We start from the raw sequence: 25,282 nt of genomic DNA on the forward strand, positions 1-25,282 counted from the left end.
CTTAAGTTGCAATGTTCTCCAACCTAAAGACCAAGACCCAGGAGTTGGCTGTGTCTGGAAGAGAGACAGAGTAATCAGCGAAGGTGATTCTGGTCCATTCATCCTGCTGACAGGGGTAGAGATCTACTTTCCTCTCAGAGTGGTTGATGATGTATCTGTGCAGGGAACACAAAAGGGCAGAGCACATTGACTACGTTTGCATGCACACTAATATTCCACCATTATTCAGAATATGACAATATTCTGACTTTGATACACGTCATGTAAACAGCAAATTCCGTCTACATAAGTGGTTCTTTACTTTTTTTGGACCAGCCCCCCCTACCCATTATCCAGGTCCCTTACTCCCCCCAGTTAGGTAACACTAGTTTAGATATTCCAAATTAGGCCTTTTCCAAATTGAGCATTTTCCCATAAAGACATGGGATATGCCTGTTTTATTTGGGTTTTAATGGCATTCTTTGGGCATGTATAAAACACATTCAGAACATGCGTCTTAACTGGGGTTTTTACTGCAGTTTACGACACATGGCCTCCCCTCTGTTTACAGTCAGCTCTGTGTGTTGTCATGGATGTGTTGTACACACAACAATTCGCCAACAGTTCGCAAAGCTGGTGTAGAGATGCATGCCCAAAAGAAAAGCCCCACGTTTCTGGTCGGAACAAGAGACACATCTACTTTTAAACATTATTAAGGATTTGGATATTAACAGGTTTTTGGATATGTGTAAATATCGCAATGCTGATCTTTTCAAGAAGGTCGTCATTTTAATGCAAAGAAGAAAAGTGATGTGTCTCCAGCTGCTACACTTCTCTATAATTTAACGTGATAAACCACACGTTAGGAGTATTCACTGCTGCCTGTAATTGGGAATATTAGTGGAATATTCATTTTTATTTGCCATGTAAACAGTTTAGTAGGAATATTGTCTTTTTTTTGGAATAAGGGCAAAAAATGGTATATTTTGTGCATGTAAATGTAGTCAGTGAAAAACTTCAATTTTAAATGAGGTATTAAAACCTCATACATTGTGAAAAGAACAAAATCTATTCTCAGAAAATAATTTACACAAACATTTTGGAGAAAACATAACCCTAATGTAACTGGTTGTATAATAAAGATGGATGAAATGACAGCTCCCCAAAAGTACATGTCAAATGATTTTTTCCCAAAGATGGTTAAGGTCATTTTAGTTATTATCATTTGTTCAGGTGTTAATTTTTCTGATAAGTTTGATTTTAATGAGGGCGTGTGTGAACATACCATTTTTCTTTAGCAGAAAAGCACTTTTCCCAGCACTTCATATAAAAAGCTCAGCACCTTTTGTAACAATGCGCTATGTGTGGGTTTGGTTTCTTTGACAACAATGTCTTGCCATTAGCTGGGTAGCTAATATAATACTACATTAACAACCAGCTTACACACACAGTAACACATGGTCCAGCCGTTCAGCTCCCACAAATTGGCTTTTCTGTCTTCATTGGGTGCAGTTACATGATGGCTTCTCATTCAGAATGGAATAAATCTGAATGAAATCATTCGGATTGAAGTTTTTCCAGGTAGTTTACATGAGAAATATTCATTCCGAATGAGGGTTTATACGGGAGATCAGTTTAATCGCCTTTATTCGGGTCTGCGCAAGGTTTGGGGCAGGGAAGGTTTCTGATTGGATAGGGGGCAGGGCGGATGTTACGTGTTTACGTTTACCGGAAGAAAACATTGTAGTCCTCGCTCCGGATAACAAGATGCTTGACGACGCCGTTCTTAGCGCCTTTTTCAGGCTTGTTTTGCTTATATTCTTGAAGCAGCAGTACGACAACAACCTTGTTCTGCTAATGCTTCGTCTGTTGAGGAGGAGCAGAGAGGTAGAAGGTCGAAGAAGGGAGACAGAAGACCGTGCTGTGGCGTATGGAAACCGGTGAGTGCAACAAGTCCGACTGCTCTATCACAGCCCGTTGCTATGCGCGATATATACGTCATCGCCCTAGAAGGGCAAGGAAACGAGCATGCGCAGAAAGACCGGAATGAACTTAAAGAGGAATGAGCATTTACATGCACACAAAATTCTCTCATTCGGAATGACAAACGGAATAAACCACCCCCTTTAATCGGATTTAATTTTCAATCAGAATGACCGTTTACATGACCACTTTTAATCGGAATGGCCTTTCATTACGAATGAAAGTGGAATTAAACTGTCCATGTAAACGTACTGATTGTGACTTATGAGTTTCTGATTAACATATCATACAGCTTGGAATAGACAGTAGCTAAGGGAGTGGGAGTGATGACAACAAGATTTTCAGCTCAAAGCGCTTGGAGCTGCTGCCCAAAAAAGTCGGAGCTCTCTGAAGAAAGACACGGATGCTCAAAAATAAAAAACACAATGTAGACACAGGTCCTTATCTATTCAATGTTATAAAAAGCAGGTGTGACATCATGATTGACAGCTGTCTGCAAATCAGTGTGTTTGAAGTTGCTCCACTTCCCAATAGCTACTGCGCAGACTCTGGCTCCAAATGATGTCACCAGCACAAAATGGCAGCGCCTGTATCTGAGATATTTTGGCATCATTTCTGCACAGAGGGAGGAGGTGTAGAGGTGACATCCATCTTAATATACAGTCTATGAGGAAATCCAGTAAAAAAAAAAAAAAGAAATAAAACCCCACTACCTCAGAGGAAGATAGATGCACTTCACATCTCAGCGTGAACTTTGACTGAAGTGGATGCCGGTTAAGGAAAACACATGCTCACAGGCTCATAACACCCCACCAACCCCCACCCCACCCTCCACACACACTCACACACACACTGACCAAGCTCTCAATGCTCATGCACACACATACTTCCCCAGGCAGCGGGTCATTCGGCAGACGCTGCTAGCCGATTGGAACGAGGAGAGGATAAACAGCAGATGGTACCACTGGGAAAAGATGGAACACAATGTGGAAAATGCTCCCTGCCTGGCCGCCACAGGCCGCCATAACCAGGAGAGGGAGCAGATTCTGGGCATGCTGTGCGACAGAGAGGCTAAATGCATGCCATACAATGTACATAGCATTGGCACAGGACTGTAGGAGGAGCCTCTGTATTCTCTCATATGAAGACATTTGGTTGAATGAATACCTGCTGCGTTAATAAGGTGTGTCTGCACAATTCCTACACTGAGTGATGATAAATGATGTGCACACAGAGTTATTGTGGTTATGCATTTGTAGTCTTCATTTACCGTAGCAACAGTGCCGCATGCTTCTCTGCATCTGATTCAACCTTCGTCCACATGTCTGAGAGGATCTTGGATGCAGAGAGGTTCTCCTTTGTGCCTGGATAACACGAGCACACACACAGTTAGGTAGCCAGCATTAAAGATGGAAGATGATCCATGTTGCTGTCAAACACATGAAATCATTATTGCAGCTGACCTAGATCAGGGGAGTAAGTAGGAATTGCAAAACGTATTTTAGCCTCATTCAGCAAGAGGTGATGGAGGAGATTATTCACACCTTAACATCAACTTTCACACTCATCTCACCAGACAGGTAACCACCCCGACAGGACAGAACAGAACATTTGATAAAAGATGCAGCACTATGTGTTCATGACTAAATGTGAGTCAGTAAGTGTGTCTTTGTGCATATAAGTGAGAGAAACGCTCCGAGATGAAAGCTGCATGATGGAAGTTTTCACATCTGACTGTGACATAGGTGTCCTCACATCCCTTCACCCCTCCCCTTCCCTGGTGCTCGGCTCTCGCTTTTCAAATGGCCACTTTTCGAAATTGATACAGCCATTATAGCGGGCCAAGGCTGGCTATTGAGAGATGAAGACCTCCTATCATCTTGAGAACCAAAGAGAGAGGCAACAGACAGACAGAAAAAGGCAGACAGGAAAGAGTAGATGGGGAACATACAGTGGGAAAGAGCAAGGAGGAAAAGAGAGTTGTGCAGAAATATGTGGTATAAACAGATGTGCGGTGAAAGAAATAAGAAAAGACAAGTTCTTACTTTTCTTTAAATGAATGGCTTTTCAAAGTGTAGTTAGACAGGCGGTGTTTTTTTTAAATATGATTGGTGTTTTGCCATTACTGTAAGTGCCACTCTGAAAGCTGCACTTTGTGCTTTGACAAGTAAATGAATAAAATTTGAGAGAAATTAACCATGGCAGGCCTATTTCGTCGAAGTCAAGCTGTTCAGCCTCTGTGTGCGCTCATGCTAATGCCACATAACCACCAGCAATATTTTTAAGGTTGCCGGCAGATGGGTTCTATAATGATGTAGATATTTTTGATGTCTGGTATGCTTGAACTACATTTTCAAGCCTTAAAAAAACACATTGACATAATTGTGCAGCACTTTTTTATGCAAATATTGCATTAATGAGGCTGTGCATACTCCCTTATGTGCACATTATTTAGAGGGTGACAGAGTCATGTGTTGGGTCTGGAGAAGACACGGGTAGCTTCAGGATCCCTGCAATAAATAGAGACTGTCTGGGCAATAAAAAGCTGCAAACAGCAGCGCACCCTCACAGTAAGATAATTATCACCACTTCTAGAGAAAATTAGATATTAGAAAAAAATTAAATGAGGAACTGATGAAACCTTTTAAACTGCTCGCAACCTGCACAAGAGCATAACTGGCACTGAAACAGTGGGAGAAACAAAAATAAAACATAATTCCAAAGCAACAGTGATGACTAAATTTACAAAGGAAAAGCGGCTCAGTTCTGTCTCTCCGTGTAATCTCTCGTTCTCTCCTGCCAGCTGTCCAGTGTCTCCACGTCTTCTCCTCTCCATCTTTCACTTGCTGTCACTACTGAGAGGTTTAGCCATCGATGCAAGAATGTCATGTGCATGCCTGTGTGCGTCTCCTACATGTGTGTATGTCCCCGCTGTGGCCACCTCATCTGTCAGGGTGTGTTATTGAGAGTGGCAGTCTCATCAATACATATTTCTGCCTCTGCTCAGAGGCTCGATATATGCCATCGGGCTAAATCAAACAGTGACTGTAAGACGCAGGAGGTGTTCTGTGTGTGCATGTGTGTTTTTGTGCACTAAATAATAACCTACAAATGAATCAGGTATTTTGTTGTTTTATTTGACCCCTTTAACCTTCCCAATGGCTGCATATCGGTTTGTCTTTCAAACATTGAGCACTGAAGAAGCAAGTAGAATTTAAAGGAAAACTTCACCCCCAAATGACCATTTGTATATTGATTACTCCACCCCATAACATAATGAATTGGTTAAGAAAAATTTGGTTTTCTTCCATTCCTCCGGTGAATGAAGAATCAGAAACTGAGAAAATTCCAGATGAATTGGAGTCATAGGGGTATAATCCAAGTCTATTCCAGGAGATGAACTGAAAGTGAGATTCTCTTCAAAGCCAGACTATCTGTGCATTCCAATACCCACAGTACCATACTATACAGTATGCCACAAAAAGATTTATTATGCCCCAATACATAGCATGTCAAATGCAGTATGCCCAAAACATCAGGATGTTCTACTATATCAGGTCCGATTTGGCAGTATGTAAGCCAGCATGCTTTTCTGGCTATTCTGACCCACAACCCTCACAACAGACGACACGTCACATTGACTGACCCGCAAACAGATGACACCTGATCGACAGCTGTCAGAAGTCGCAATGACGGATGACAGCGCATTCAAGTAACTGATGATCAGTCAAACAGTAATAAAAGGAATATTAATTGTTTAGGTAAACAAAATAATCATAAATATTACAAACAACAAAAGGACGCAACTATGAAAATAACAATGACAGAGAACTGCAGATGTGATTTCACTGTCACGAATATAATGTTAGAATCTACAATCTGTGCAGGTACAACTTTAAAGTTAAACTACACACATTTCAGAATAACAACAGCAGAGCTCTACAGGTTGATCTCCGACTCTGGTGAACTTGGTGAGTTTCTTAATCTCCAAGGTAACAGATATAAAAGTAAGAGGGTCATAATTCAGGGCATAATGTTATAAGAAAGTAGTATGTCCCGATTTTGTGCACACTGCATGCAACAGTATGTACTCTTTAAGGGCAGCTGCAGTACATACTAAAAGTAAAAAGAAAAGGTATGTGATTCGTAACGTACCCTCTACTGACAACAACAGCCATTTTACTTTGCTGAACACGAGAGCAGCTGGATTACCACTGCCTTAATTATAAGTTTGTGTCACTGTGTGTCCCTTTGAAACACCAAGCAAACTAACTAATCGAGGCAGCAGTAGATTGGCAGCTCCCCCGTTTAGCAAGGTAAAATACTGTTTTTGTCAATGGAGTCTGGGTTTGAAAAGAATACAGATAAGTTTCACTTTCAGTTCCCTCATGGAAAAGGCCGTCTGTTTGGGATGTACCTAGAACCGACTGGATGAATGAGACTTTGTAAACACATGTCTTGATACAGTTTTGCAGTTGTCAAATGCTGACCCCTACGACTTCAACTCAAGAACATATATATTTTTTGGATTCTTCATTCACCAGAGGCATGCGAGAAAAACAAACTTCTCACGAATTCAACATATCATGGGGTGAGTATGTGATACACAGCACAAATGTTCATTTGGAGCATAAGTATTCCTCACAGACAGTGTAATCAAAAGTAATAAGCTAGGATTTTCAACTATTCAAATGAAATATATGATTTAAAACTGACCATGAAACTTGAATGAATACGTGTGTATGAGAGTGCTAACCTGGTTTCGAGGCATGGAAAATCTCTCGCACCAAGTGCCCTTTGAATCCAGCCTGCAGAATGGTGGCTGCCTTGACCTCGCTGTCTGTCGGCTCCCTGTCTCTCCAGCCTTCTGGAGGCTTTGACTCTGCATCCACTGAGGAGAGTAACAGCAGAATACTGCATGTTAATATTGATTACTGAACTACGACAACTAGTTAAATATGGTACAATGAGTGAATGATTTTAAAAACAGTAATAGGAAATTATTTATGAATTGATGGGCAGTGTACAAAATTCAAAAACACACAAATAGCACTTACATGTAGGGGGCTGTTTTTTGGGGTCAGTGGCCAAGAGTGAAGGGTCAGCTGTGAGGGCCAGTATAGCAAACCGCTCCTCTGCTGTTAGCTGCCTGCCCAGAGTCTCACTGAACATGTGGTAAACTGCACAGTTGAACACCTAAACACACACACACACACACACACACACACACACACACACACACACACGCATACAATAAACATGCTTAACATGGTCAATTCAGTCTACACCATTTCACTCTATATTTCATATCTCATCTGGCCTGGGAACGCCTCGGGGTCCCCCAGGAGGAGCTGGGAAGCGTTGCTGGGGAGAGGGATGTCTCGGGTACTTTGCTTGGCCTGCTGCCCCAGCCACCCGGCATCGGATAAGTGGATGAAAATGGATGGATGGATGGATGGATGGATTGTTATTTACTCTCCATTATGTGCATTCATTTTGGAAAACTGTTCAGAAGGATGGGCATAAATTACTACTATTATTACTCTTACTATATGCAGAAGGGTATAAGCAATTGTGTGCTGTGTGTGTCTCCATGTAAGCATTCAGTGTATGAAGACACTTATTTTTCCTGGTCTTTTACTTTGTAATATACATGAATAACAGTTTCTAGAAGAGATAATTCATGACCCTTCAATATGAACCCCCCTGTTCTTCCAGCAGGCAGGTGGTTAGACAACCTCATTCACTTTTTTCAATAACAGTATAGGTCAGGGTTATTATCCATCTTTTACCAGCAATCAAACTCTACAGACATTGATAAGAATAAACATTCTTGGCATGTGATACCTTATTTAAATAAAAAACTTTAAAAAAAAACATGTTATTTTACTGTTCCAAAAAGTAGAAGAAGCAGCATTGTAAAAGCTGGAACAGGTAGCCTTGTAACTGTGAGTATTAGCTCAGTACATTGCCAGTTTACATCAGTATGCATCCTGGTTGTGCAGTTATCTGAAAGTAAGGCAGCCCCTCTGGGCAGAGCTGATGATTGTCCATGGCAGCTGAAAAACAACTGTGACTTTTAAAATATTCTAAAAGCAGTGCACAGCGGTGGCATCAGTGATAAAATACTTACACATCCTCGAAAAAACTCTTTAACTTTTTGAATGGCGAGGTGAAACATTTGTTGCACAGTTGCTACACAGCGTGGCTGGTCAGGAATTCATGAGTAGTACCAATATGACTGGTGATGTTTTCCCTCATTCATTATTAACTCAGTGACATGCTTTATAGTCATGTGTGTACTGCAAAGTGTGGCTTAGGACAGCTGCATCTAGACATAGCAACTATAAGACCACAGGTAAACACGCTACCTTGTGGTGTTCCCCTTTTTCCAGGGTGTTGTTGATGTTTTGGGGGCAGTGAGCCTCCTCTAGGCTTCTTCTTGCTGCCTGCTGGTCCTGCTCATGGCTAAAGGAAGACACCACTCTGGACAGGGCCCTCAAGATGGACAAGGCCTGCTCAGTGAAACGGGCACTTTCCTGTTGAAAATAGGAAACCAGGAGGAAACATTCAAATGTTACTGGTGCAAATTAAACAAGAATGTAAGTTAAACCGAAGAGAAAAGCAGAACGCCCACAATACATATACATTTCAGTGATTATACGGTGGTGGAACACGTCGGGATTGTTTACAGGAAATTTGCTATGAGCATATAAACTGTGCTGGATCGGGGACGACAGATGAGATAAAAAGCATTTTATTTCTTTGTTGTTCTCACAAGCATAAGCCTCCTACACCCATTGTTTATCGTGTGAGGAAATGGTATTAAAAAAGGTTACAATCAGCAGCACAAACATAAGGCTGAAAACTAAGAAAGGATGGCATGTTGAGGGATCATCCATTTCTTGATTTGCCTGTGTGTGACATAAGAAAAATGAGGGAACAGGGGCGTCGGTAGCTTAGTGGATAGTGCCGCTGCCCCAGATTTTACATGTTATGAATCAACTGACTGTCAACTGATAACTAACGGCCGCAGTCACCTTGGTAAGGTGTGACATGATGGTATCTTCATCCCCAAAGATGAAAGGTATCTTGCTGCACAGGTGAACATGGTAGCCAAGTGCTGCCTTTGTGTGGAGGGACAACACGTGACGCCTGGAGAGAAGAGAAAGAGAATATTTTTAAAACTGGAATGCACAATGCAGGTTTACTGCACAATATAAAATGCTCTAAAAAAACAGCAGCTCCAAATCGTTTTGACTTTCATGACTGAGTTTCACTGGCTGCAACTGTTGCCACAAGGTCAAACAAAGAGTGATGTGGCCTTTTTTTGAGAAACAGAAAAGAGAACACTTGTGAATCAAACTCTGACTCTAAATGGAAGATTTTGGAAAGTACTCAGAGAGATATTCCAATACAGACTTTACTAGGCAACAAAAGCCAGGCTGAAAGGAGCTATGGCAAACTGTAACAATGGACTTTATTTTCTATTAAGCTGTGGTAAATTACAATTGGAGAAACGGGCACCGTCGTGGTGAAGAGGGAGCTGAGGCGGACAGCAAAGCTTTGATCTACAGGTCCATCTACGTCCCAACCCTCACCTACAGTATGGTCATGAGCTCTGGATAGTGACCAAAAGAATGAGGTCGCGGATACAAGCAGTGGAAATGAGTCTCCTCTGCGGGGTGGCTGGGCTCAGCCTTAGAAATATGGTGAGGAGCTTGGACATCCGGAGGGAGCTCAGAGTAGAGCCGCTGCTCTTTCGCATCGAAAGGGGTCAGTTGAGGTGGTTTGGGCATCTGACTAGGATGCCTCCTGGGCGCTTACCACTGGAGGTATCCCAAGCCTGTCCCACTGGTAGGAGGCCCTGGGGCAGACCCAGAACACGCTAGAGGGATTACATATCTCATCTGGCTTGGGAACACCTTGGGGTCCCCCAGGAGGAGCTGGAAAGCGTTGCCGGGGAGAAGGATGTCTGGGGTGCTTTGCTCGGCCTGCTGCCCCCGCGACCTGGCCCCGGATAAGCGGATGAAAATGGATGGATGGATGGAAACGGGCAAGGATCTTGAGTTGGATAGCATTTGACCCGGAATTCGAACCTGATAGGTTGGATGGGAGATTTGAACTGTGGGTCAGAAGAAGTATCACACCTCTCTGTTCGGTCATCTCCAATGGAAAATAACAGAGCTATCAGGATATTTCAAAGGCATTTGAACTAGAAAGGCAGGACTTCTACAGATACCTGCAAGTTAAGGACTACTTCAAGAAAAAATGTCAAAGCTTGAAGATAAACAAACACAACCTGATTACTATATTTTCAAATGCATACTTAATGGAAGATACTAAAAGGTTAGTTTCGAGACTGTATGGAAGTATTCAAATTTCAAAGAATCATTCTACAAGATACATTTAAGAAAACTACTACTCGCAACTACTGCAAACTCAAGGTCCCTGAAAGAGTTTATGTGATTCTTTATCAAACCTCCACTAACAGCACTGTGAACAGGCGTACAGAGTCGGGGCTTTTGTTGGAGGCAACGGGGAACTTCACTGGCCAAGCATCGTCATGTTTTCTGGGCATGCCCAAAAATCCAACCATATTGGCAAGAAATTGCAGCTGAGATTCATAACATAATTGGGATGGATTTAGTCTGCTGATTTGTCACAATACTAAGGAAAAATACCTGAAACTTTCTCCAACAAAAGTAAGTATTTATCAAAGATACTTTTGGCAAGTCTTATTAATCCTCTCAATATCATATTATCATCTTGCGCCCCCTTTGTAGTTCCTGACCCCCAGGTTAGACCCTAGACTAATTCATTTTTATTACCCAATGTGGGTACAAAGTAGAACAATGTCTAAATATTAGGCTGCTTTGACAACCCTCTGGTCTCACAGTTTTTGGTAATGGTCACGGCACAATCACAGGAAAAAATGAATGAAATAACAGTTCATTTAACTGAATAAAACCCCTTTCTCCTCTTGATAGTGGAACTATGTTTCTATCAAGTGATACTGAATGGGTCAAACAGTCAGGAGTGCTGTAGCCTCATGTCCTGCCTGCCAAGTGCCAAGCTGAGTTCACAGGGCCTGGTCAGGCATGAGAGAGTGGAACCCCACTTCCTTGGCCCCATTAGTTTTACATAATTCAGCCATCACAGCCTAACTAGATGGATGAGCAGTGAGGCGGAGCTGGGCTCGTGCTGGAGAAGCAGAGGACAGCATACAAAAGGGAAATGGATGGGAGAGAGAGAAAAGAAGGTGGAGAGTGTGGGAGAGATGAAAGGAGGAAGAGACAAATGGAAATGGAGAGGGAAAGAAAGGCGGATGTACAAAGGAGGAGAGACAAAAACCTCTTTAAAATTAATACATTAGCATAGGACAGTATGTTCGAAAACTGTAGAAGAAGAAAGCACACAGGGTCACTGCAGAGACGAGAGAAAATAACACATTGCGGAAACAGTGTAACACATACAGATGGGCTGACGGGAACATACAAAGAGAAGAAGTGCTTATAAAATGTTTGCTGCCCAAAAGACGTATCAGCTATTCTCTGCTGGAGAGAGGGTACTGTGGGGCGTATGGGCATGATAAGTTGAGTGCTATGTGTGTGATTATGGCTCAGTGGTAATTGCACTGCTGCATACCTGCACCTGACCCCAGAAACTAGGCCCTCTGCTTCTAGGCCAAGTAGCACCCATTAATAGAGACTAGGACAGATGCTTTTTACTGCTTTTCAGAGCATCTGAGGTAGGCAGATATCCTCTGCTCGCTTCATGATAGCTTTAAGTAGATCTCTGCATAGTGTTAAAATCACAGTGAGAGTGAAGCTTTCCTTTCATCGACATCCTGAGGGTGCTGTGCAAGAAAAATGCATACATTTCTACACCAGGTTCCCATGATTAGAATTAAAGCTTGGCACGATTAGTGTCATGCTTACAAGCGCTTGGGGTAATTTAGGGTTATGAGGTGAAAGCATGGAAGTGACGGGATGACATTTTGTTTGCATACACGTGAAATATGAAAAGTTCCTGAGTTAAAAAGACATCAAAGAATGAAAGATGCCAGCAAACCCATGATGAGACTGAGTGTTAAGACTAGATAGCACAGAATATTTAATTAGCACGGCATGGTAGACTCAAGATGTTACTAAAGAATCAAAATATTACCATAAGAAATACTCTAAGTAAGGCCACATCCACACTTATACATTCAGATTTTAAAATGGTGTTTTATATAAAAACAATCTCCGTACACACAAGTATTTTAGCACCGTTTCAGGACTTGATGTCCATCTGTGCTAACATGCATATCAAACGACCATTCACATACACTGGGCATGCAAGCTGGTGTAAACATGAAGCAGATTGTCTACTTTGTGGTTGGCTACTTGGTTAAAGAGAGAAAGAAGAAAACAAAGAAGACAAATAAGAAGACGACGAATAAAAAGAAGGAGATGAATAAGAAGCAGAAGATGAAGAAGAAGACGAAGACAAAGAAGAAGATAAAGATGAAGATGAAGAAGCCGAAGAAGATGACGACAAAGACGAAAAAGATGAAGGACGCAAAGAAGACGACCAAGAACACGAATAAGAAGAAGACGACAAAGACGACGTAGAAGACGAAAAAGACAAAGAATGCAAAGAAGACGAAGACGAAGAAAAAGAAGATGATAAAAAAGACGAAGAATGCAAAGAAGGCGATGAAGACGAATAAGAAGATGAAGACGACGAAAAAGACAAAGAATGCAAAGAAGACGACGAAGAAGATGAAGAAGAAGACAAAGACGAGATGTCTTGGGTAGGCGCCTTGGGTGTTTGGGGGCTTGGTGCCTTGCTCAAAGGCACCTCGGTGATGCTTGGGAGGCGAACTGACCTCGCTCCAGCTACCAGTCGACACTCCATGTTTGGTCCAGTCCAAACTGTCAGAGCAGTGTGGATGCAATGTGTTTTTAAACCAAAAACATAATAGAGCAGAGGTAGCCTAAAGGATATACTACTGTGGTAGTGGCTAATGAGAATCCTGATTAACATACACCTTCATTACAGAGTCTTGGAACACAGATTTGTGACATCCTGATCTGCTCGTGAACTTGATCTAAGCTTTTAATTTCGATCAATACAGTACACAGTTCTCAGCATTCATTAATGCCGTCCTACCCTGGGGGTAAGTTAAGCATGGCTGCCTTTGAGGAGGTGGTCTTGATGGTGAGAACTGGCAGCTGAGACCGCAGGCTTTTGCAGGAGTGGGGCTGAGCGGTGAGCAGTGCAGGCCTACATGCTGCTGACATCTCCTTTCCTATGAGGTGAGGCAGAGCAGAGAAAATGTGATCGGTCACACACCACAGTGAAGTATTAGAAACACAGTAGGTCACAGTCATGAAATGTTCATACATTTTTAGGCATGTTAACATACTCTGTATATCCCAAACAGGTGATACTGTAGGGCTTGTGCATGCTTAGATGGAGAGCTATAATTGCTGTCAGAGACGTGCGCCAAGCTCCTTACAGTGCTTGATTCAGAAAATCCTTTTGTATCTGAGAATCTGTGTGTGTGTGTGTGCGTGTGTGCGTGTGTGTGTGTGTATAAATCCTTACTCTCCTCAGCAGTATCTCCCCAGAGGAGCAGAGCAGAGAAGCCGATGACAATCTGGGGAGGTTGCAGGCTGTCCACACACAGGTAGTGAGTGCTTCTCACCTCTGGACACTGGGTGAGAGGATACACACACACACACACACACACACACACACACACACACACACACACTGGCCTTAGTTATTAGTATAAAGGCAGACAAGGAAATGAAGAAGCAAAAGAGAGCAGGAGCAGAAAACTGTAGGAAGGGGTGATGGAAAAAACTGATAGAAGGATAGCTTAGTGCGAGGTGGAGAACAGAGGAAGAGGAAAAAAAGACAGGGAGGTAAGTGGAAGAAATAAGAGGAGATACAAAAGAGCTGAGTGAGTTGAAGACCAATTTAAGGTGGCACCTGAATAAGAGAGGCCAAGACAGTGAATTTAGTCATGTAAGAAAAAAGCAGCCGTTGAGAAAGACAGCGAGAAAGACAAAACAGGAGACAAAGAGAGGGGCAAAAGAGACAGATAGAGAACAAGAGAAGAGGGAGAGAATGTATACATGTCCGGGGTGACAAGCAGACTCAGCAGTCTACACACACAGACACACTTACAGAAAAAGTTTAGACTAAAACCTGCACTACACACACACACACACACTCAGACAACTTCAGAGCTATATATGTGATGCATACATCATGACACAGTTTACTTAGACAACTTTACAGATTCATGACTTTCTGCAGACAGACAAGGGGCACTAACACCTCGCATAAGCCAAGAACTACTTTCACCAGACACCAAATCTGGCCTCAGTGAAGCAGATTGTGAATACATTTACGATGTCTTCTAAGATTCTCTCCATTACTTTGCACAGCTTGCAGTCAGTAGATATCTGTGAGCTGCTGAACCCTAAGGAAGCTAATGATTCTTTTGTTCCTCAGGTAAATGACCTGTGCCTTCTGCTGTGGCATTATACTCTGAAACAGACTCCCACAGAATGTTATGGCAGCAAACCTTCTGTCAGTCTTTTATGCATGGCTCTTTTTTGGCCGTGGAAATAGCAGTTTGACAAAACAGTCTTAACTCAAGGTCCACTGATCAGCTTTTACCAGATGCCACAGATGTTTCTGTGTCTTTTTTAAAAGCGACATGAGCTATGATCTCCCCACTTACTGTAACATGTGACCAAAGTTCCACAGAGCCATCGCCATGACAACTGAGCAAAATCCATCTGCTGATTAAGCCTGTGAGATGCAAGTAAAAGCTTTGGAAAACTTTGGTAAGTAGACCTTAAAGGTGCAGGATTTAGTGGCATCTAGCAGTGAATTTGCAGAGCTGAAACCTGAATGGCCCTGACAAGAGCCAGGGTTTGGTTTGTCTGTTCTGGGCTACTGTAGAGCAACATGGCAGACTCTGTGTAAGAGGCCCCGATCCTTTTATAGATATAAACGACTCATTCTAAAGCCAAGTTCAGACCAATCATTCGTGACAAGACAAAACTGTTTGGAATGTTGCATAGAGATGATACACCATCTCATCTAGTTGCATTGGTGTGAACTGGCAGGTTTTTACGACGTTGCAGAACATTCATATGCATGAGGATGCATCCATGCTTGCACACACTTAAATGAAGCGATACACAAACCTGTCAGTGGGTTTAGACTCTTCCACTGATCTACAAGTGGCTAGAAACACCAAAATAAGCAGCAGCATGCCATCAAAGGCAGGGTAGAAGACGACTGTGACAAAATATAACTTCTGTTTGTTTACAAGAAATCTCCACAGGGCACCTTGAAAAGTATACTATATAGTATTTTCCTAAAAAAACAATGTACAAGCTGACAGAAGAGTAATCCCTCTCAGTCATCACTTATGACCCACTAGAAGTGTGCGATGGTGCTTTTATCTGAAGCTACTCTGCCTTCTGTGTGTGTTTCCTTACTTTCTCCTTATTTTCCTGTGGTCAGAACCTTTTTGGGCGTGCAGGCAGCCCTCAGCCAAAAACAACACACAGGTGAGGTCGGGACTTTCGAAAAAAGGTAGCAGTGAGGTAGCAGCAGCAGGCATTGAAGAGGAAGGTACAAACATCACAGGGAAACCACCAAAAAAAGAAATATAGTAAGTGAAACACCAAGCAAACAAAGCTCGTTCCAAAACGAGAGTGAATCTAGGGTTGGCTTTGACTGTTACACACTGACGGAGAGGATGAAGAGCGACATGGAGTTGGCCTGTTTTCTGTTGAAGAGGTAGGTGACAGCAGTTAGCCTACAGTAGTTAGTTTGCTATAGTGTGAACTATTCTATTACAACAAATTTAACTTTCACTTTGCAGTGTACATCGTGCAGGGAGGAAGGCCCAAGTTCGAACATTGTGTTTACAAACAATAACTGTATATTTGTGTAGAGCAGTGGTTCCCAACTGGTCCAGCCATGGGGTCCAGATTTCTCCTTAGTCATCAGTTTAATGGCCACACAGTGTAATACATTCAGCGTCATACTTGCATTTGGCCATGTCGTTGAGCTAGTTTGCGGTCTCTGTCACGTAGTTGTCCATTAGTTACGCACTCAACAGCAGGAAATGGCTCTTGAAAATAAAAGCTCTGTGTGAGAAATTAAAAATAAAATGTGTTTTTTACAAACACGTTTGTGAGTCACTTGCGGGCCATTCAGAAAGGACCCGTGAAACACTTTTGGACCATGATCCACCAGTTGGGAGCCACTGCTGTAGAGCATACTTTCAAGCTTCATTAGTAGGTAAAATGTATGTTTGTATGTATCAGGTTGAATCACACACGGCAATTTATGTGCTCATGTAAAATTTGTGCTGCATATGTGTTTCTGTGTGTCTGCATGTGTGTACTTCAGGGCTTGCTACAGCAGACGTCACAGGGACGGATCCAGCGGTAAGAAAGTGTGTAGATGATCCAGTACAGTTGGTGCCCGCTGCAGTTTTGGACAACACAGTGCTCTATGGAAATAACAGCAAAATTAATAAAAAATATATCCAATGCTGGTGAAAATTAATGAAAAGTACCAGCTTTGGAAACTGAACATGCAGAAACAAGTCACTGGGTCATTATATGATACATACTGTACCTTAAAATGAGATGTCTGGATATTGTGTGGGTACATCTCTGGCTTATGGAACACCCAGAGAGTCCTGGAAGAGGAACACGAATAAATGTCAGTTATTTTTAGTTTAGTTAATAAGAGCAATTACAGTATAATCTTTATCTTTTAGGCCCCTTGTACAGTATGTTTGCAGTACAGAAGTATGTATGTGTGTCTGTGTGTGCATGTGTCTCACTGAAAGCATTTAGCAAAGTCATCTACGTCCACCCAGGTCTCCTGCAGGATGGGTGTGACAATAGCGGCGGGTTCCTCAGTTACAGGCTCCTCCAATGAAGTTTGGGGCCGCTCTGGTAGAGAGATTCAAAGTCCGCTCTTTAGTTTGACAGAATTCGTGATTAATGATGTTTTTATAATCATTTTGTTGGATTAGAATTTTGATGTGAGGTAATAAGTTTGCAGTAAACCAATGCCTAGCTAAGAGATTTTATTTTGTAACACCCATTATTGCTAATGCAAATGTGCAGCTTCTCAGTCTGGGAAAAACATGTCCTTATAAAGCTGAGTAGCAGCCGAGTTGACTGGGGCTTTTTTATGCCACAAAACAGATATTGCCTCTGAAATCTCCCATTGCAAAATACTGCGAGTAACAAAATGCCTTTCCTCTTGTGACTCATAGCAAGTTATCTGAGACTCAAATCATTATCTTAAACACAGTGAGCCGAATTGGCCAAACTCCCACATAATGGCATAGTGTAAGCACACATGCACATCCATACTCCCACTCACTGACTCCCACTATCTCAATGCATGCAGAGCAAAGTCATAGACGTGTGCACACAGACACACACTCCACCCCAAAAAACACACACACATACACACACAGAGTTGCTCTGCCCCCAGGCTCTTCTCAAAGCGAGAAGTCTGATCAGAAAGCTGAGGCGGCGAGGGCCAGTGTCTCTGCTGCTGAGCAATGGTGGTCCGCTAACTCAAACTGCAGGTGTTACTAAGCAACTAAACGGGGGCAGAGAGAAGGCAGTGAATTGGCTAGTTGTCATAAGACATAATTACAGTCCCATCTCCTTCAAAGTGTCTTGGCCAACTGACGGAAGCACAGAACAAGAGAAAGATGGAGGGAGTGGAGGCGAGAGATGGAAATACTTGTAATCACATTAATTGGACTACACTGCACAGATGCTGTTCAAGTCAACCAATAACAAAGACCTTTAACTACATCATACACATAGTTTATTTCATTGAGCTGACAGTTCCTTGGGAAGACTCAGTGGAAGAAGCCTATGAAAGAAAAAAGCTTAGATATGCAGACTTAGGAGCAGAAGCTGAGCAGCGAGGATGGAAGACTAGGATTTGTCCAGTGGAAGTGGGGTGTAGGGGATTCATAGCAAGATCAGCTGTCTCACTCCTGGGGGAACTCGGAGTGCGGGGACAGAGTTTGAAGAAGACAGTGAGGGAAATGTCAGATGAAGCAATTAAATGTAGCCAGTTCATCTATAAGAGAAGAAGTAATGTCAGTTGGGGGCCAGCAGGGGGAACTACTAAACAGGGCACCTAACTCCTTGAGATCAGGTGGAGAGATCCACTTCCTCTCAGGAGGAAATCCAGGAAGAGGAAGTAGTTAAGTGTGGGAGTGGCCTATTTGAATCCATTTTGTTTGAGGCCATGCGGCAAGATGAGTGTGCTTGCTGATCCTGTAAGTTTATTTAGCTCCTTTAACTTTAGCTTATATTGTAGTTATGCTATGTAGCGTGTCAAATAGAGTATGGTGAATATGCTAGGAAAGGTAGTATCAGCCCTGCTTCTACCTAGAGCTTGCATGTACGGAGCCTGGGTTTGGTTGAAGATGGCAGTGCTGTTTGGGCTGAGAGAGCCATGTGTAGGTAAGGAGGAAGTCCAGGAAGAGGAAGTTTATTTAAGTGTGGGAGTGGCCTATTTGAATCCATTTTGTTTGAGGCCATGCGGCAAGGTAAGTGTGTTTGCTGATCCTGTAAGTTTATTTAGCTCCTTTAACTTTAGCTTATATTGTAGTTATGCTATGTAGCGTGTGAAATAGAGTGTGGTGAATGTGCTAGGAAAGGTAGTATCAGCCCTGCTTCTACCTAGAGCTCGCATGTACGGAGCCTGGGTTTGGTTGAAGGTGGCAGTGCTGTTTGGGCTGAGAAAGCCATGTGTAAGTAAGGTAAAGGAGGTTATTGGGTTGGTGCGGGGAGGGGAGCAGTGAGACCTGGCATTAGGGGAGTGTCTCTGGGATGCTAGAGATCACTGTCTAGCCTCCTGGAGGTGTCGTGGGACCAACTAGACGAAACACTGGTGAAAGGAGGTTTCCACCCGATGACCCCAAAGACATGCTAGTTATCACTGCTCATTGGTTTTATAGTTAAGCCTTGCCATATTAGCTTATCATAGGGCTTAGGTTTTTCACTGAGTGTTGATCCTTTCTCTACAGCACAAACTTCTTGTGTTTATTTGAACATCCATCATTTCCAATAAAGCTGAATTAATGGGCACCTGTCCATTCTGGAAGCCTGATATGTGACTCCAGTTAAGGCACAGATACAGTGCAGGTTATTCTCTATATGAATGAGGGACCCAGCATTAAAGAGGAACAGCTTTTACCATTGGAGATGTCATCATCGTCCTTCCCTCTGTCCTCTGCAGTAACCTAAAGGGACAGAGAGACAGAGTTAGAGAGGCATGAGCAGTGAGTTGCTGATAGAGTAACACTGCCAGAGATACGCCTCCGCCCTCTAGTGATTCCATGCCAGCTGTGGTGTTGCACTGTTCTCGCCGAACAACACGGGACACGAGACGCGGTTTAATGTGACAAGGGCTGCTCCTCTCCTGCTAAAAGCACCACCAGGGAATACCAGCTCTAATTTACTTCGACTGTCAGTGACAGACGAGGGGTTATTATGTTGTTTAGCATGTTACTTTACTTGGAGGGGAATTACTCAACAGCTCTGATTTCATGCTCGTCTGCCCGACACAATAAAGACATACAGCTAATGAGTCATTAACAAATCCTTCAAATAAAACGTTCTTCTGTCCGATCAAGGCACAAAATGGTGTGTCTGGGAAAAGGGCATCGCCGTCTGCTGCTTCAATAACAAAGCTGGATTCAAGTGCGAGAAGCAGCACACCTGTTTCATATGAGCGAGCCTTCCTCCAGGCCCTTTCATTTGAAGCTCTTCTCTCAAATAATGTTCCCTTGAGGAAAAACCCTGGTGAGTGTCCAACAGTATACTCTACTCTGAATAAGAATTATGGCTTTGTGTCGTGTAACTTCAAAGCAACCCCAGCCAAGACTCTCCGATGAGTCAGAGTGAGTGTGTGTGTCTGTGTGTGTGAGTCATCACTTATCTGAATAAGTACTCGGAGACCCAGACAGACGGAAAGAGGCATTGTGATAGGGAGGTACACTTGACCTCCTCTCCACCTCTATAGCAACACTTTCACGGCAGCAAAAACATGTAAACGCATGTGTGTGTGTTGTCGCAAGAGTGTGTGAAACTTTGAGTCCAGCTCTAAGGCATGGTGTGTCCCGTCCACCCACAGCATGCTATTTATTAGATCTCTTACCTGTGTACAGTAAGAGGACATTGAGAGTGATGGATCTTACACACAAGGCTCCTGGGAGTTTAAGTTGCTGCTGTCGGAGGAGAGAGACATTTTTTTCCCGTGATCAAATCACAGTCATGGGCTGATGGGTGGAAGAGGGTGCGTTTCTTTAATCCCACACTTCATGGGACTTTATTTTACACAGCCAGAGTTAAGTCTTTGCTCTCCAAGAGACTGTCTCCATATTTCACATTTTCCCCTGAAGTCTACCCCCAAATACATACATGAAACATGTCAAATAAAATCAAGTTAAAGATTTCTTTGTGGCTATTCACATATGCGTTGATCTTAGAGTCAAGAATAGACCATAGGCTGTTTAATAAAAATAGACAACATGACAGCTCCTCAAAAGTGATGCCAGAACATCGTGATCGCCCCCTGGTGACTGGCTGCATAACCCCCCCCCCCCCCCCCCCCCATGTTAGCAGTTAGGACATCAGACAAACTAAAAACCAAGTAACCATGGAATAAATTTTTCCCAAAGATGGTTTCTGTCAATTCAGGTAGTTCTTATCACGCTGACGAATGTTCAACTGTTCATCTTTCGTTCAAGTTTGCCGCTAATTAGTTAGCTGACATCATAGATTGGCAGGTATGTGTGCCAATCAGTGTGCTCGCAATCAGTGACACTACTCATGATTGGTCAGATGGGTGTACTGATGGGAACTTCACATCGCAGAGATTGCTACTGCGCAGACTCTGGCTCCAGATGACATCACCAGCGCAAGACGGCAGCTGCTGTAGCCGAGATATTTTGGCTCCAATATTGTACAGTTGAGTCAAGTGAAAACGCATTGTCCATCTTAAGGGGGGGTTAAAGACATGCCGCATCTGTACCCGCTTGGAAAACACGAGGTCGGGCACTGGGCGTTACTTTTGTGCCTTTTTTGAGCCAGATTTCAAGAGCGCAGCTGTAGGTTGTGTTTGAGGTTGCTAAGCAACATTGACACGTACTGTATCATAGCCTATTTACCTGAAATCATGAGTGCAGAGCTGATTCTCTTCCAGGCACTGTTTATAAGTGTGTGATCATATTATCCGTGGGACAGATGTAAAATGTGAGGGCGCAAAAAACATGGCATATGTACGACCCCTTGCAGTGGCAGTTCTAGCATAAATGGCGCCCTGGGCAAAAGTCCATTCGGCCCATATCAGGATCTGCTACTGCGCCCTTGCATAGTCTATGGACTAGACATTTGGGAGTGTAGTTTTCTGGCATGAGTAATGTGCCAAAGTAATAAAATCACAAGAGTTTTACATTTAGTGGGTGCACACTCCCGTGATCTCCAACATTTGATGTAAGGTTGTCACAGTACTCAATCTGAGCTTTCTTAAGTCCATTGTTGTTTAATGTTATCACAAGTTTTTAATATTGGCTCATGCAAATAGTTATGACTAGGTGTGCTCTGTCCAGCACCAAACAAGAAGCAGCAAACAGGGTAGACAGTAAACATGGAGGGGACTCTGGGGAGACAAGAACATGAATAAGGCTTGGTTCTCTTGTACTTTGGTAAAGGAGGAGAAACTGGTGGAGTTGTGGAATGAACAAGGGTTGATGTTTAATTTTGCATTTATCTGATCCACCAACCAGCACTTACTTTAGTGAGGAATTGTCATTTTTGAAACAGTTCGTCTCTCATTCCCACAGTCTCCTCCCACTAAAATAGTGCAGTTACCCAACGGAGGCTTGTGGCGAGAAAAGGCAACAAAATCCAAACAAAAAAATTTATTCGATGGTTACTTTGAGTTTTTAGTTTGTCTGATATCCCAACTGCTAACATGAAGGGGGTGGGGGGTTATGCAGACAGTCACCAGGGGGCGATCACGATGTATTGGCCTCACTTTTGAGGAATGTCATGTCGTCTATTTTTAGACGACATGACAACAAATACTGTTTATCTGTATGGATTATACTGATGCCAAATGGATAATACTACTGTCAATATATTATGCTTTTTATATAATACGTTTTAAGAGTTATGCGAAAATATATGTAATTGTTACAGGGGGTCTACCGACATAACCAAGTTAAATTGAAGACTTTTAAAGACCTTTTTAATATCACCTTATATGAAATGTAAGACCAAAGTATGTGTGTTTGTGACAAGTACACTTCCCAAGTAAACTATTGGATGAGTTTAAGTTTAATGTGTTTAATGAAAAAAGAAAACAAAATGTCATCGCTGTCAAAAATGCTATTAATTATCACAATATTCACTGAAATACCACGTGATTTATTTAATTTTTTTTTTTTTTTTCAGTCTCTCCAGTGATTATAAACAAGCATTGGGTCTGTCAGGCTGGAGAAATTTTCAAGGTAATGTGAGCAAAAATATTTAAGACCCATCGAATCTGAATTTAAAACAATTTAAGACTTTTTAAGACTTCTGTTTTTTTGGGGTTCTTTTAAGATTATTTTTTGGGCTTTTTGCCTTTAATTGACACAACAGTATGACATGGGGGGAGAGAGAGAGAGTGGGGGGATGACATGCAGCAAAGGGTTGCAAACCGGAATCAAACCTGTGACCGCCACAGCAAAGCATCGCCTCTGTGCACCGGCACTATCCACTACGCTACCGACACCCCATTTTAAGACTTCTTAAGGACCCATAGACACCCTGTGTTAATATGTCATATTTGGTGTAATATTTTCCACTGGGAGCAGGATGGGGAACAATCTCAAAAGGAATCTAGTTGCAGAGTTGCAAACAGTGAGCCTGAAAGATCCCTAGTCTTTGCAAAATCTTAGTGTGTGACTAAAAAAGTCAGATTGTCATTAGATGTGGTATCTTTAAAAAGTTTTTTCAAAGTTTTTTCGTGTATAGTAGGCAAAAACTGAAACCATAGGGGCTTTGGTAATTTAGTGATTAACCACATACCAAGAGGTTAAAACAGCTCTGTTACACTGGGATTTAATTCTTCTGAGTGAGTAGGCCATTGAGGGTCTTAGGGACATCATGTGACACCAGCATCTTATATTCTAGGAGCGAGGCACAGAGGTTAATACTGTTGACCAAAGTTGACAGAAACAGAGGGAGGGGTCACAACAGCAAAAAAAAAAAAAAATCCTTCTCCCTTGTGTACTGTCCCCACAGCACGTGACCTACCACGTGCTTGTGAAGAGCGGGAACACACGCTGAGTAAAAATGTGGCACACATATGACACATACACAAACCAATCCACAAGACTGCGTGCACACACACACACACACACACATCAAACGACACATCAAATTAGCGTGTCCATACTGCCCTAGCCTAACCACTCTATAACTGGTCACAGTTACACAAGAGGGCGATTAATATGAACTCTATTTTTTCTCTGTATGCTAGGAGTGAAGTGTAATAATGAACCCCCCAGGAGACGCAGACACTGATGGCTCACCATCTAATTGCACTGCTTTTTTCATCAGCGCAGTACACGACCTCTCCCTGTATGAAACCCACGCGCCCCATTCGCCACCATCACACACCAGAGATTCTCTCTTCCCCGTCTCCCTGTTTCCTGCTCCGCTTTCATCTCTCCCTGTCCAGCTGTCACTTTCTTTTCATTTTTCAGTCCCCTTTTTTCTTATTCTGCACAGTTGTCCCCCTTTTTTTATTCCTCTCTGTCTTTGTTTCTATCCTTGTCTCTGTGTGTGTCTCTCTGCTGCTCTGAACCACCCCTCCCTCCGCTTCTCCCTTCCCTCACTGGTTCTCTCTTTAGTGCAGATGTGCCCCTGGTCAGTGGTGGCCTGGCTGGGAGACAACAGAAGTGACTTTGAGACTGGGGGATGGTAGCCTTGTTGTCACTGACACACAGCTACTCTGATGAGCCTTCAACTGCATACTTACAGGGTAGACAGAGGGGTGAGGGAGGGCAAAATAACAAAAAAAGAGGCAACAAAATTTTGCAGACAGCTGCTACCATCTTAGCTGTTGGACGGATATATTATACTGGGCTACACAGATCATCACACCTACTTAAACTCATCCTGCAGACATGTTTCAAAGTATGTACCTATTCATTCATATATTGTTTACAGTGGTTTCCCCCATGCGGCAACAACAAAATGCTCTGTACGATATTAAAACACACACGCTGAACGTATAAATCAACTCTGTGCCCAAGCATACAGTCATTCTGTTTACCTCTGTTTTGTCTGTTGTGCTGTTTGGTGAGTTAGTGGTGCGTTCAGCTGCGTCAGGCTCAAGGCTTTCTCGCCATTCAGTCTCCTCTCTCTCAGCAATGGACACTAGAGGGGATCCGTAGGAACGTTTCCTCTGAGCGTTCTGCTTGGCCTTGCTGACACACAAAGACACATATCCATGCCACATGTTATGTGGGCACATAGCACATTCATTATATCACAATCATGACATACATGCATCTCATCGCATGGCAACACATTTAGAAGCAATACACCGGATCATCCACACGTGAGTCATGCATGTCACATTATAAACACCAAAAGCAACAGCATTGCAACCATAACCCTGCTTTGATCTGTGATTTCTTTTAATACATCTTTATGACATTGTAGGGTCATAGCACAAAGGTATAGAAGAGGAAAAAAGCCAACATAGTTTGACTTTTTCAACTGCTATATGCATTGTCTTATGTCACAGGGAGAATGGGGGTGGCGGAGATGGAGGTGCAATAAGAAGTATGGGTGTATCGATCCATTGATCTGGATCGATATATCCATTCAGTGATCAATGATCCAATGTCATCCGTGCAAAGTGAAAATATCGACCCATATCATCATCTTTAGGTTACGCTTTTGTTTTCAAAGTCTGTCACCGTCAAACAGCGGCAGGCAGATGTCAAACAGCCGAGAGAAAGATGATGAAGATAATGTTATTTACTCGAGAATAAATCAGCAGTGTGGAAATATTTTGGATTTTGGAGAAAATATGGGTCAACAGAACACATGCCATATGTAGACGATGCTGTTAGGAGATAAAACACGCCGTAACGTAACATAACGTAACACGCCTGGACGGGCGAAATGTGATCACTATTAGTGTAATTTTTTTGATCCTCAGATGAAAGTTGTTT

General features: G+C 42.7%; 1 protein-coding gene across 1 annotated transcript in view; it reads right to left on the reverse strand.

Annotated features, from left to right (window-relative positions):
- Positions 1–25,282, reverse strand: part of adgb (androglobin) — an 80,774-nt gene that overhangs the window by 26,092 nt on the left and 29,400 nt on the right. Inside the window, exons 12-24 of the mRNA XM_078173816.1 lie at positions 24,373–24,526; positions 19,240–19,285; positions 16,844–16,955; positions 16,633–16,696; positions 16,397–16,504; positions 13,561–13,669; positions 13,123–13,261; positions 9,003–9,117; positions 8,334–8,501; positions 7,020–7,158; positions 6,719–6,853; positions 3,233–3,326; positions 24–155 (exon numbers count right to left, since the gene is read on the reverse strand). Of these exons, the coding sequence (XP_078029942.1) occupies positions 24–155; positions 3,233–3,326; positions 6,719–6,853; positions 7,020–7,158; positions 8,334–8,501; positions 9,003–9,117; positions 13,123–13,261; positions 13,561–13,669; positions 16,397–16,504; positions 16,633–16,696; positions 16,844–16,955; positions 19,240–19,285; positions 24,373–24,526 (1,515 nt within the window). The remainder of the gene's footprint in view (positions 1–23; positions 156–3,232; positions 3,327–6,718; positions 6,854–7,019; positions 7,159–8,333; positions 8,502–9,002; positions 9,118–13,122; positions 13,262–13,560; positions 13,670–16,396; positions 16,505–16,632; positions 16,697–16,843; positions 16,956–19,239; positions 19,286–24,372; positions 24,527–25,282) is intronic.

The sequence above is a fragment of the Epinephelus lanceolatus genome, chromosome 13 (assembly GCF_041903045.1).
Source record: "Epinephelus lanceolatus isolate andai-2023 chromosome 13, ASM4190304v1, whole genome shotgun sequence".
Taxonomy (NCBI): domain Eukaryota; kingdom Metazoa; phylum Chordata; class Actinopteri; order Perciformes; family Serranidae; genus Epinephelus; species Epinephelus lanceolatus.